Genomic DNA, 14,203 nt, shown 5'->3' on the forward strand with positions numbered 1-14,203 from the left:
ATTTGTTATGTTTATTATATTGTTTCTTCAAGAGGAATATACATGCCTGCGGGCTGGGATATTTTTGTTTTGTGTGTTGCTGCAGCCCCCAAAGTGGTGCACAGTACAGAGAAGGCTACCAAATGTGTGTTGAACAAATGAATTAATTCCCATTTTCCTTATGGGAACAACAGGTTCAGACAGAGGAAGTGACTTGCCCAAGGTCACACTCTGGTACGTGGAAGGCAACCCCCAGTGCCCGACGATCCCGCCGCCGGTGTCCGCCCTTCCACAGTCAGCTCAAGGCTTAGAGAAGCCAGAGGGCTCGGGCGGACACGCAGGCACTGATGGCTCAGGTGGCGATCACGGAGGAAAACGAAACAGTTCAGGGTCTTCAGACCCATAAGACCCCTCACTGGTGGTAACCACCGCAGCCAGAGGCAGGTGGCAACTCTGTGGCTCATGGCCAGCCCTTGGGTCCCCATTTGGTGTCACAAGACGAGAGGACAGACGGGTCCACTTGGGGCCATCAAGTGGGATCGGCAAAGGGCTGAGCCCAGAATCTTCCCACACCTTTCAGGTCCTACAGTCTGACCCCTCCTTTCCCAGAGCGGGAGAGGGAAAGTGACTTCCCCAAGGGTCACCAGGTAACAGCCCAGGCCAGCAGCAGAAACCCCCGCCTCCTGGGGCCCGGAGAATACAGTTAAAGCTGAGAGCCAATCCACAGGGCAGCCAGAGGGGGATAGATACATCTTGGGATGTATCCCTCCTGATAATGGGGAGGGACACAGAGACAAACGAACCCCCTGGAGAAGGCCGCTCCTGTGGCAGACAGCAGCCATTAAGTCAAGGGCAGTAATGGGATCAGGAGCAGACAGTCACTCAAAATGAAAACGTATAAAACCTCTCTTCTCCTATTACTGCTGAGAAACCACATCCCAGACACACGGACTTGATATATTAAATTTGGCAGCTCTAATACACCCCATCTTGCCAATAAACTTATAGGAATTGGATTGAAATTGTAAGAGATGAACGTTTAACGGCCGAGTGCTTAACCAAGCCGTTCACGAGGCCTGAAGCAGCTCAGAGGAGAGGAACGGGCAGGGGGAAGGGCCAGGGGAGGGGCGTCCCTCGGGAGGCTGTGATGGAACGGGGCACTTGGCAGACTCCCCTGAGCAAAACCCCCCAGGGCACTGGGAAGCCAGCTGTGTGACACCAGACCCCTCCAGGCCTCTACATTCAAGCTAGGAATACGGGGCAATGGGTCTGACTGGCTGGCTAATTGCTTAGAGAGCAGCACACAGAAGTTTGCTTATCCAAATGAATTATTAGTAAAAGAGAAATAGCAATAGAGGGCTTCCCTGGTGGGCTCAGTGGTAAAGAACCCGCCTGCCAAAGCAGGAGATGGGGGCTCGACCCGTCGGTTGGGAAGACACCCTGGAGAAGGAAATGGCTACCCACTCCATTATTCTTGCCTGGAGAATCCCATGGACAAAAGAGCCTGGTGGGCTATAGTCCATGGGGTCGCAAAAGAGTCAGTTGCGACTTAGCAACGTAAATGACGCTAACGATGTCTGGCATTGCTCGAGCGCACGATAAATGTCATGTAGTATGTGGTTCCACCGAGCACCTACCACAGGCCAGCACTGGGCTCAAAGCTCTAGAAGGCGTCCTCTCTCTGAATCCTCAGGACAACCGGTGAGGTTTCAGATGAGGGCTCTGAGACTCCCAGAAGGGAAATGACTGAGCCAAGATCACGCTGCCGGAGAGCGGCCAGGCCTGGCTGAGAACACAGCGGGGATGGCTCTGGAGCCCACACTCCCCACGGCTAGGAGAGTCTCCTCCCAACAGATCACACCGATGACAGCTTTCCTCTGCTGTTTACTCACAACACCCCCAGGACTACATGGCCCCTTCAAGTCTCAGGAGGTATGTATCATGATCCCATTTACAAAGGAGGAAACTGAGGCTCAGAGAGGGGCTGGGGTGCTCCAGATCACACCTCCAGGAAGAATAGCAAGCCTCGTCACGCCCGGAGCTCAAGTCTGCTGGAAAAGCCATCCACCAACCCACCAGGAAATGAAGATTACACACCCCTCCCTCAACCTACCCAGTGACACCAGTTCAAATGATGAGCGCTTCGGGCTGGGCTGCGTGTGTCTGTGTTTTCCCGTCTCTCACATACACAAACCTCAGGGGACACACCAGTCTCAGCTGAGGGCTGCCGCAGCAGCAACACCCACCCATGCCTCCTCCCCGCTGCCCACCCGAGCCACCCCTCATTGGGCAGGGAGGTGCTCAGCTGTCCATCCCATCCCGGCTCTGCCAGGCTGTGGCTCTGTCCCATGCCCTCTCCAGGCCTCAGTCTCCCCACATGGAAAGCAGGAGGTAGGCAGCTAGGCCAGGAGATCTCTAAAAGCACAAAGACAGACAGACAGACACACACACACACACACACAGAGACACATAACAGAGAGCCTGGCCCACAGCAGGCCCTCAAGAGACACTGTCCGTCATCACCATCATTATTGCTGGCCTCCAAAAAGCCAGGGTATCAGTGCCCAAGTGACCTCTGTGATCAGCTGCTCCATAATACAGATGAGGAAAGCGAGGCCAGGAGAGGGGAAGTGAGCCGTCCGCAGCACCCAGCACAAGGCGGCACGAGACTAGTTCGCAGCTCCCATGGCAGCCTAAGACCCCCGCCTGCCCTGCAGCTGTGCGGCCCCCACCCCCCCACCCCCCCCTCGTGCCCCGGAATGCGGTTGGGGGAGTAGAGCAGCTTTACAGGGGCCAGCACTTCCTGCCGCCTTCACAGGCCTGACCCCAGGAGGCAGAGGCCCTGTCCCTGGGCAGAAGCTGGCCCCCAGCAAGGTGACCTTGGCCGGGTACCGCCCAGGTGTGAACCTCCAGGGCTCCCGACCTCCTGCTCCAGTGTCCCGGCGCACATTAGGAGGGGCTGCGGCTGCAGAGCCCTCTGGACAGACACACAACTCGGCAGGCGGAGCGTGCCAGGAGTCCTTGCACAGGGCACAGCCTGCACCACCGCACTTGGCAGTCCTGAGAGGGAGGCCAGGGCAGGGGCGGGGGTGGGGACGGCCAGCCATGTCCTGGCACCCAGATGCCAGCATGGGGTGCTGAGTAAGCGGGCCCTCTCCGCAGCCGTGATTCATCCCCGTCCTCCGAGGACGCTCTGCACCATGTGAGCGCAGCCCCGTCCGGGAACACAGGACCAGCCGGCTCCGCTCCCTCGCCGGGAACACAGGCGGCACTGCCCGCCCACTCCTGGAGACCAGGTCTGCAGTGGCGACAGCATCTGCTGGCTCCCTGGACCTGTGCCAGGTGACAGAGTGGCTCCTCGTGACCACTGGCAGAGGGCAAGGCTAGGGGGGACCACCTTCTGGGGTCACACAGGCCTGGGTTTGAGTTCCAGCTCTACCGCTTATCAGCTGGGTGACCTCTGGAAAGTCCTTTTCACCTCCCAGGGTCTGTCCTCAGCTAGAAAACGGGAACCCCGCCGCCGCTGTGAATTTACCACCGCGGAGAGTGGAGGCTGTGACTGCTGTTGCCATCGTCACCCGGGGGGCTCACTCCTCCCCCCTGATTCAAAACTGCAGCCAAAGTCTCAGCAGCAGACACGTCTGTCCCTCTTGCCACCTGCTCTGTTTTCCAGAGCTCGTCTCACATGCTGATTTACTGTCAAACCGGCTGCGTCCCCGCTAGAAGACAGCTCCACCAGGGCAGAGAGCGCTGTCTGTCCGTCCGGAGGCTGCAGCTGGTCAAACGCAGCGTGGCTGCTGGGACGAGCGAGGGACCTGCCCACCTGCCCGAGGCCTCGTGCCACCTGCTCACCGGCTCACCCACCCTCTTCTCCATAAGCTTGAATATGGGGACGAGCATGAGGACTAGAAGAGAGACACGAGCCCCCCAGGGCGGGTCTGCCACCCTCCCCGTAGGGCTTCTGTCCCCAGCAGAGCCCCCCGGCCCACTTAGCCCACACCCGGCGGGCTCGAGGAAAGGATGACCAATGAGCTGAGATGCGGGGAGGAGGAGAAGGGAAGAAAAGAGAGTCAGATTTGACTCGCGAGGCATTCTCTTGCCTGATCCTCACAGACCCCTGAGCAGACACCAGGACGTCCATTTCACAGGCGGGGACACACATTCAGAAACACTCACTTCCTAATTTGCTCAAAGCCGAGACTGGGAGAGACCCTGATGGCCTCTCATCAACCCGAGCGCTGCGGGAGGGCCGGCGGGCGCACCCCAGGCACCTGCTGCAGCTGCGGGGCCGCCTCTCGCCCGGGGCCCAGCGCCCCACCCCCGAGGCTGCGCTGCTGATATTCGCAGTTCCTTTTATCGCGAGCAGCTCGGGTCCAGAGCTGGCTTTGGCACAAGGCTAAAATAAGCCAACAGCTCGGCCGCGGGGGCTGGGAGGCAGCCTGTAATGATCCAGGCTTGTGCTCTCCACACGCTGCCCTCGGGCTCACCTGTCATTTCCTCTGATTACGGCACCGCCAGACCCCAGGTAAACAGCAAGCCTCAGCCAGAGGGCGGCTCTGTGGCGCGCCCACTAGGAGCGTGGCAACATCCCAGCATCGCAGATGCCCGCCGCCTGGAGTCGGTGGCATCAGACCCGCCCCACACGGGAGGCCTGCAGACTGCCTGCTTGGGACCCAGCCCCGACAGCAGCGCCTAGGAGGCCCAAATGTCTCCCCTGATGGGACCCCCGAGATGCTAAGGGTCTCCCTCAGATGCCCTCGGGGTCTTGTAGCAACCACACAGCTCTCTCATCCTGACCTCCTGAAACGACAGAGCTCCAAAGAGGAGAGGTAAAAAATCACCCGAAGGAGGCTCTTGAACCACACGCCCCAATTCCAAAACATCTCTGCCCTTCCCTTCTCCACCCTCCCCCCACCACCCCCAAGCCTGGGCTCCCAATACCACAGGACTCTCTGCCACGGCTGCCCAAGTCACATCTCACCCTTTCACACGGAGACCAGCCTCCCCCTGCCCTTTATTTCCTTTTTCTCACATTTTTATTTCAATAACATCTGGTTTGTCGTTGTTATTTAGTCGCTAAGTCATGTCTGACTCAGAGATCCCATGGACTATAGCCCGCCGGGCTCTTCTGTCCATGGAATTTCCCAGACAAGAATACCAGAGTGGGTAGCCATTCCCTTCTCCAAGGGATCTTCCCAGACCAGGAATCGAACCCATGTCTCCTGCATTGGCAGGCGGGTTCTGGACCAGCCTCCTTAGTTCAGCCCACCCTGGGCAGCATCAGATCAACCCTCTGAAAACAACTCCTCAAATTTTTCCATTGTTCCTGGTGAGGAGCTTATTAAAAATGAAGCCTCCTGAATCGGATCCTCAGGAATTCTGACTCAGCAGATCTGGAGAAATTTGCATTCTAACCAGTGAATCTAGCAGCCCCCTAGCAGATACCGTCTATGGGGTCGCACAGAGTCGGACACGACTGAAGCGACTTAGCAGCAGCAGCAGCAGATACCCCGAAGAAACAAAAGCCTGGAGAACTGAGGTTCCACTCTTCATCAACCTTCTCTTCCCCTGCATGCCACCGGCAGCCTCTGCTGAAGGCAGTCACTCTGGGTGGACACAGCCCCCAAATTCGTGTCCCAGTTGGAAATCTGCTGGTCTACAAACACCCTCAGTGTGCTGAAACCCCGACTTGACCGGAAAGCAAAGCATAACTCAGAAAAGTGGATAAAACACTTTTCTTACTAGCTAAGTCTCCTGTCACACTCCAGGAGAGTTTAAAACTGAAAATAGAGGACTTCCCCAGTGGTCCAGCAGTTAAGAATCCACCTGCCAATGCAGGGGACACAGGTTCGATCCCAGGTTCGGGAAGATTCCACATGCTACGGCAGCAATTAGGCCCATGTGCCACAATTACCAGGCCTGCGCTCTAGAGCCTGGGCTCCTCAACAAAGAGAAGCCCCGCCCTCCACAAGGAGTGAAAGCCTGCGCACAGCAATGAAGACCCAGCACGGTAAAAATGAACAAATGAATACATCTTTTTTTCTTTTTTAAAGATATATGTAAGGAATTTGACTGGGATTCCCTGATAGCTCTGTTGGTAAAGAATCCACCTGCAATTCAGGAGACCCTGGTTTGATTCCCGGGTCGGGAAGATCTGCTGGAGGAGGGATAGGCTACCCATTCCAGTATTCTTGGGCTTCCCTTGTGGCTCAGCTGGTAAAGAATCCACTGCAATGTGGGACAACTGGGCTCGATCCCTGAGTTGGGAAGATCCCCTGGAGAAGGGAAAGGCTACCCACTCCAGTATTCTGGCCTGAAGAATTTCATGGACTGTAGAGTCCATGGGGTCGCAAAGAATCTGATGCGACTTTCACTTTTCATGGAATTTGATTAATGTAGACAATCAATTTTTAGAAAAGAAAATAGAGGTAGAAGAGCAACTAATTTGCTCAAATAATCTGAGTTAAGCAAAGCATAACTCAGAAAAGTGGATAAAACACTTTGCTTTGACTGGATTTCAAACACTTTTCTGCTAGGGGGTGCTAGACTCCCTGGTTAGAATGCAAATTTCTCTCGATTACTGTATTAATGTTCTTGTCCTAAGTTTATTAATAATCAGTGTATACTTGGTATTTAAAAGTATCTCACTGAAAAGAATTTCTATTGAGTATACAAGAGAAAAGCATGGTTTTTCAGGAATTGATTAAATTGATTCCAATTTAAAATATATAAAAATTAAAACTTGTAGTTAGATAATTGATAAAATGGGCTTCCCAGTGGGTGCAGTGGTAGACAATCTGCCTGCCAATGCAGGAGATGTGGACTCAATCCCTGGGTCAGGAAGATCCTCTGGAGGAGGAAATGGCAACCCATGCCAGTATTCTTGCCTAGAAAATCCCATGGTCAGAAGAGCCCGGCGGGCTACAGTTCATGGGGTCACCAAGAGTCTGACATGACTGAGTGGCCGAGCACAAGCATACGACTGATAAATTACCTGTCAGTGATTCTATGAGACTTGTTATTCTAAGTTGAGGAGTTAGCAATGGTTGGAAACGCTGGCTGCGTATTAAACACCTGCACGCAACGCCTGGGGTGCTAGAAAGGCTTCTAAGAGTGCCCCCGTGTTCTCATCTCATGACAGAGATGGAACCAGGATTTTGTGAATCCCCAGAATGAGAAAATGTGACATAAGAGAACATGACTAAGTCTGTTTAAAGCATCAAACTGTTTACAATAACTTAAAATTTATCACATTTATAAATTTAATTTATTGGCTTTTCTAGTTAATTGTTTAAGTATTCTGGGGATATTATACTTATTAGGGTATATCTCCGAAGTACTTAAAAGGAAAATTAAATATATTAAATGTATAAGTGGAATTAAATGTGTAAGGGAATGTAATTGGGCTAAAGATAGGGCTGAATGTTTAAAGGAATTTTGTTTGCTCAACTTAAGTTCAAATATTAATCAAAGGGAAAGTTAAGGTTATTTTTCTTATTTTTTTAGGTTTACACATAGAATAATAATTTCTAAACTGAAAGCAACAGCTTAAAGAAAATTCGATTTTTTTATAAAGTCTTGCTCCAAAATGAGAATTAACTAAAAAGGCAAAAAAATAAAAATAAGCCATACCTTAACTCCCTGTGGTCCCTACCCATCTCACCTAAAATAATTCCTCCCTCCTCTTAACTCACCATCAGCCAGACTAGCTGTCAGCAAGATACAAGTGTTCTTTCCCAGAAGCTTCACAACCTCCTGCCCCAACGGGCTACCAAGATGCTTTGCAAATAGAAAATAACTGGTCATGGTTATAGAGCATTTCACATTTTCCCTCCCCATCCCCTAATAAGGCATTACAGTTGCTTTTACAAGTCAGAGGTGGATCCAGGTTTCCAGTCCGGTCCCTGCTGTTCGATGCCACACCTACACAAATGACTTATCCCTGGCTCAGACCTCTCCTTTGAACTCCAGACTCATATCACTAGTACCCTCTGCACAGAAGCAGTGGCAGATTTTACTTTCTTGGGCTCCAAAATCACTGTGGACAGTGACTGAAGCCATGAAATTAAAAGACGCTTGCTCCTTGGAAGGAAAGCCATGACAAACCTAGACAACGTAGTAAAAACAGAAACATCACTTTGCCGACAAAGCTCCACGTGGTCAAAGCTGTGGTTTCTCCAGTAGTCATGTACGGATATGAGCTGGACCATAAAGAAGGCTGAGCACCGAAGAACTGAAGCTTTTGAACTGTGGTGCTGGAGAAGACTCCTGAGAGTCCCTCGGACTGCAAGGAAATCAAACCAGTCAAGGAAAGGAAATCAACCTTGAATGTTCCTTGGAAGGACTGATGATGAAGCTAAAGCTGCAATACTTTGGCTACTTGATGCAAAAAGCTGTCTCACTGGAAAAGATCTGATGCTGGGAGAGATCAAAGGCAAAAGGAGAAGAGGGCGGCAGAGGATGAGATGGTTAGACAGCATCACCCACTAAATGGACATGCATATGAGCAAACTCTGGGAGATAGTGGAGGACAGAGGAGCCTGGTGTGCTGCAGTCCATGGGGTCACAAAGAGTCAGACACCATTTAGCGACTGAACAACAACCACCTCCACTTGACATCTAAGGAGCAGTTCAAGCTTAACATGGCCAAAGAGAAGCTAAAATCATTCCTTTGATTTTAAGTTGCTGAAGTCAAAACTTTGATGTCATCCTCGATTTCTCTTTCCGGTACCCCCTACATCACTCACCTAGAGCCAGACATCCTGGAATATGAAGTCAAGTGGGCCTTAGGAAGCATCACTAAGAACAAAGCTAGTAGAGCTGATGGAATTCCACTAAGCTATTTCAAATCCTAAAAGATGATGCTGTGAAAGTGCTGCACTCAATATGCCAGCAAATTTGGAAAACTCAGCAGTGGCCACAGGACTGGAAAAGGTCAGTTTTCATTCCAATCCCAAAGAAAAGCAATGCCAAAGAATGCTCAAACTACCGCACAATTGCACTCATCTCACACGCTAGTAAAGTAATGCTCAAAATTCTCCAAGCCAGGCTTCAACAATACATGAACCGTGAACTTCCAGATGTTCAAGCTGGATTTAGAAAAGGCAGAGGAACCAGAGATCAAATTGCCAACATCTGCTAGATCATCAAAAAAGCAAGAGAGTTCCAGAAACACATCTATTTCTGCTTTATTGACTATGCCAAAGCCTTTGACTGTGTAGACCACAACAAACTGGAAAATTCTGAAAGAGATGGGAATACCAGACCACCTGACCTGCCTCCTCAGAAATCTGTATGCAGGTCAGGAAGCAACAGTAACAACTGGACATGGAACAACAGACTGGTTCCGAATAGGAAAAGGAGTATGTCAAGGCTGTATATTGTCACCCTGCTTATTTAACTTATATGCAGAGTACATCATGAGAAACGCTGGGCTGGAGGAAGCACAAGCTGGAATCAAGATTGCCGGGAGAAATATCAATAACCTCAGACATGCAGATGACACCACCCTTATGGCAGAAAGTGAAGAGGAGCTAAAGAGCCTCTTGATGAAAGTGAAAGAGGAGAGTGAAAAAGTTGGCTTAAAGCTCAACATTCAGAAAACTAAGATCATGGCATCCGGTCCCATCACTTCATGGCAAATATATGGGGGAAACAGTGGAAACAGTGGCAGACTTTATTATTTGGGGCTCCAAAATCACTGTAGATGGTGTAGCTGGCAGCTATGAAATTAAAAGATGCTTACTCCTTGGAAGGAAAGTTATGACCAACCTAGATAGCATATTCAAAAGCAGAGACATTACTTTGCCAACAAAGATCCATCTAGGCAAGGCTATGGTGTTTTCAGTGGTCATGTATGGATGTGAGAGTTGGACTATAAAGAAAGCTGAGCGCGGAAGAATTGATGCTTTTGAACTGTGGTGTTGAAGAAGACTCTTGAGAGTCCCTTGGACTACAAGGAGATCCAACCAGTCCATCCTAAAAGAGATCGATCAGTCCTGGGTGTTCATTGGAAGGACTGATGTTGAAGCTCAAACTCCAATGTTTTGGCCACCTGATGTGAAGAGCTGACTCATTGGAAAAGACCCTGATTCTGGGAAAGATTGAGGGCAGGAGGAGAAGGGGATGACAGAGGATGAGATGGTTGGATGGCATCACCGACTCAATGGACCTCAGTTTGAGTAAACTCCGAGAGTTGGTGATGGACAGGGAGGCCCGGCGTGCAAAGGGTCAGACACAACTGAGCAACTGAACTGAACCCCCTACATGCATCTGTCAGCTTGTTCCGTTTTACCCACCCCCTAAATACATTCCAAATCTGATCACTACTCTAATCCACACCCTAATCTAAATTACCATCCAGCCTCCACTCCCACCACAGCAACTTCCCCTCTTCAGTCTGATCCCTGGAGAGCAGCCAGAAATGACCTTGAAAGTAAATCAGATCATGTCACACCCCAGCTTAAAACCCATCAGTGGCTTCCTAGTGCAATAAGGAAAAATAAGACTCTTTACTGTGGCTTACAAGGCCAGATATGAGCTGATCTGAGCTCCTCACAGTCCATTCTACTTTTTCCCCTGGAACACCCCAGGACAGAGCAGTCTCAAGGCCTTTGCACCAATGTTTTCCTGTTTGAACTGCTACTATTCATTCACTCAGGTCTAAGGTTAAGTGTCTTCCTGGGCACCCTGGCTAAAATATTACCACCACTCCCTCCCCAATCAACCTGTCTTCTGCTCTTCTAAGTATTACTTGTTATTACTGCCCCTCCCCACACACATTAGAAGGAGCGCTTCATGAGGGCAGGGACTTGTTCACCGCTGGATCCGCAGCGTTGTGCCCAGGGCCTCTTAGAAAACATTTACTGGATCGCCCTCGTCCTCCTAAGTTCTTGCTATTTCTATTCCCCAGAAGGAATAAGTGGATCTAGGTCTCCCGTCTTCCAAGCCAGGTTGTCAGCTTGCGAAACCCAGGGATGAGGAGTATAGAAAGCAGGGGCAGAATCGCCTCTTCCCCGGGGGTCGGACAGAGGGATTCAGCCCCCTGGACCCGACTTGTTGCCACAGGTTCCAACTCTAGGCCTGGACTTGGGGCTGACAGAGGCGACAGGAATGGGAACAAGCTTGAGATAGGGCATCCAGGCCTCGCCCATGTATCCAGTCCACGTCGTGTTAAATTGCGCGGCCCGCCGCGGGGCTCGCCGATCTAGTTGGAAGAGCCCAAGTCCTCCCGCGGGGGGGTAAGGAGAAACTCTCCCTCGATGTCCCCTTCACAGAACATACCTGGTTCTGCGGGGCCCGACGGCTCCGAGCTCCTCCTCCGGCGCCCTCACGCCGTGAACTGCTTGCTGGGATTCGTAGTCCTCCCGTTGGGGAGAGGCCCGCCCTTCCCAGAAACCTTTGCGAATCAAAGCGGAAACAGAGCGGAAGTGGAGGAAGCGCGAGGGATTCTGGGTGTTGTAGTGAAAATATTAAATCATTTTTTTTTTTAATGCTTAAGAAGAAGAATTCAGTAATACGTTCCGCCAAGCTGTTTGGGATTCCATGATCTGGATTTTAGGAGACCGTAATCCTGCGCAAGCCATCAGTTTACCTCCATAGTTCAATACGACGAGCACCGAGATTCAGAAGAACTACAAATCCCATAAAGCATTACACGTGGGGGCCCTTTGGAGAGAAAGGTCGTCGCGGCGCCGGCGCTCGTTCTGCAGCGGACAAACATGGCGGCCCCAACGTTGACTGCGAGGTTGTACTCCTTGCTGTTTCGCAGGACCTCTACCTTCGCCCTCACCATCGTCGTGGGCGCCCTGTTCTTCGAGCGCGCCTTCGATCAAGGCGCAGACGCCATCTACGAACACATCAACGAGGGGGTGAGGGCCTGGACCGTCCCTGACCTTGGGCCCTTCTGAGGGATGACAGGGCGAGTGGAGGTGGGGCGGGACTCAGTCTACCTTTACGAGTAGCGTAAAGGGAACCCTGGATGTCTTCTATCTGTAGACTCCGTCTGTCCGTTCCCCGCCGGTATGAATCCTAAAATGTTCAACGGGATCAATAGCTCCCACCGTGCAGAGGTTGTTAGTATCGCTATCTCCCACACCACACACCCACTTGTCGTAAACTAACTAAAAGCTTAGTGAGAGCAAAGGATTATTAGGGCCACACCACCAGGAGGCCAGTGGCAAGTCAGGGCTGGACCCGGGACCCCCTGTTTCGTCTGAGGGTTTCAAGGGCACATTTGAGCGGGTGACGGCCGTGAATAGGACATCTTCTTAGACACTGGGGCTGGCCTTTTTAGACAGCACTTTTCAGTTCCGAAGCCTTTCTATGCTGGCGGCGATGGTATTAATAGTGGTTAAGGGGTGAGGGGGATCGAGAGGGTATACAAGCGGAGATCCCTGGATGGGAATACCGGGACCCCAACCTAATAACTTGTGTGAGTTAACCTCTCTGAGCTTCACTTTTTTCTGTGAAATAGAAATGATAGTAGCTATCTCAGGGAATTATTGTGAGGATTCCATGAGATGCTGGCAAGGTGTCGCAGTAGGTGGTAGGTGAAGTGAAGTGAAGTCGCTCAGTCGTGTCCGACTCTTTGCGACCTCATGGACTGTAGCCTACCGGACTCCTCTGTCCATGGGATTTTCCAGGCAAGAATACTGGAGTGGGTTGCCATTTCCTTCTCCGAGGGAACTTCCCGACCCAGGGATCAAACTCGGGTCTCCCTCATTGTAGGCAGCCACTTCACCGTCTGAGCCAAGGGAAGCCCACAGGTGGTAGGTGGTACCACTCAAAAACTAGCACTTTCTACAGTCCTGGGGAGGAAGTGGAAGCATAAGATAGAGAATAACACCACCTTTTAAAGTCCCTGGGTGCCAGGCACTGTGCTGGGTGCTCTGCAGACTTTATATCGTTAAGGTATTTAATTTATGGCTCATACTAAGGAACGTCCTGGGCAAATAAGCTGTGTTCCACCACTCTGTTAATAACTTGAAACTGTCTGGCCCTACTGCCCAGGCAGGCTCGGTCTCCTGATGTACAGCCTGTGGCCAGGACAGCTTTCTGTCCTTATGAAAGTGCTGCTCCTGTTCATTTGCAGGCTGTTCCCTGGCCATTTCAGTATGTGGGGAAGGCATCTCAGAACGTTGTCATAATCCACCCATTCTTGGTGCTTTTAGGAATGAGAATACAGCTAGTTCCTGACCGAGGGATCATAAGTCTGATGAGGTTAAAATATGGCTCAGTGTGAAGTATTTGGGGACCAGGCTCTTAGGACCTCTGGAGTAATGCCTGGGAGTTCAAGAATAGAGACATTTTCCAGCCTCTGTTCCTTAATAATTGTGTGCTTTGGGGGCCCAGGTCCCTTAGTGTCTCTACCTCAGTTACCTGTAGAGTGAGGTCATGCGTTCCCCCTTCCTTCACATACTGACTCAGAGCATTCTGTAAATGCTAGGAGTGTACGTCAGGCCTAGTATTGCTTCCAGACTGCCCACTGCAAGCTGTCTGGATGTGGTACGCGTTTCTCTCAGGCTTGTTTTAAGTCCAGGGCTGTGGGAGGCGTTGTTCAATGTGAGAAGCAAAACTCCGTTTGTGGCTCTTGTGTTTAAAATGCAGAAGCTGTGGAAGCACATCAAGCACAAGTATGAGAACAAGGAGTAGCTCCTGGGAGGCCCCCGTCCAGGCCAGAAGGACCAGGTCCAGCACCAGCTGTTTGCCCAGAGCCTCGGCCTCAGCTTGAAGACACGCTCGCGTCACTCTCCACGGACCACCTTTAGCTGTCGACAGGAGATGGCGTCCCCTGACAGACTCTTTAACTTCTGCTATGTTTGAAGTATGTTTAGTCAGAGTCATCAGCAAATAAATGTAAATTGGCCTTGAGACCTGCTTCTGCATCTTCTTAACTAGCTGCTCTTCACTTTACCGGTTATTTGACACCACTTCAAAGTCCTCTGCAGACATCTGAAGGGCAGATTCCATTATTTTGGATCTCCCATTAACTTCCAGAGAATTCTAGTTTTCACACCGTGAGCTAGAGCTGGAGGTGTTAACCTTCAACTTTGGCCTCTAAACCAATAGCTGCATTCTTGAGTCACGCAGAGGACAGCTAACTGGCTTGGCCATAGGGAAGCGCTGTGGATCCAGCTGGGGAACAAATGTTTATTCTCCATTCTGCCTTTAAGTTGCCGAGGATCTCTGGGGAAGCTGGCATACCTCTCTGGGCCACAGCTCA

General features: G+C 51.2%; 2 protein-coding genes across 3 annotated transcripts in view; one reads left to right on the plus strand and one right to left on the minus strand.

Annotated features, from left to right (window-relative positions):
• ZMAT5 (zinc finger matrin-type 5) overlaps positions 1-11,370 on the minus strand; it is a 22,819-nt gene extending 11,449 nt beyond the window's left edge. The window contains exon 1 of the mRNA XM_061385295.1: positions 11,263-11,370. The gene's annotated coding sequence lies outside the window, so the exon portion shown is untranslated. The remainder of the gene's footprint in view (positions 1-11,262) is intronic.
• A 61-nt stretch (positions 11,371-11,431) lies between these two features.
• On the plus strand, positions 11,432-13,851 carry LOC133229064 (cytochrome b-c1 complex subunit 9). 2 transcript variants are annotated; one of them, XM_061385296.1, is made up of 2 exons: positions 11,432-11,849; positions 13,588-13,851. In XM_061385296.1, exons 1-2 carry the CDS (start codon positions 11,700-11,702, stop codon positions 13,630-13,632), a joined length of 195 nt encoding a protein of 64 aa, XP_061241280.1. In that variant the 5' UTR covers positions 11,432-11,699; the 3' UTR covers positions 13,633-13,851. The 2 variants fall into 2 exon arrangements, with proteins under 2 accessions (XP_061241280.1, XP_061241281.1); XM_061385297.1 differs by having other exon boundaries at positions 11,537-11,909.
• Positions 13,852-14,203: the final 352 nt, after the last annotated feature.

The sequence above is a fragment of the Bos javanicus genome, chromosome 17, assembly GCF_032452875.1.
Source record: "Bos javanicus breed banteng chromosome 17, ARS-OSU_banteng_1.0, whole genome shotgun sequence".
In the NCBI taxonomy this organism is placed as follows: domain Eukaryota; kingdom Metazoa; phylum Chordata; class Mammalia; order Artiodactyla; family Bovidae; genus Bos; species Bos javanicus.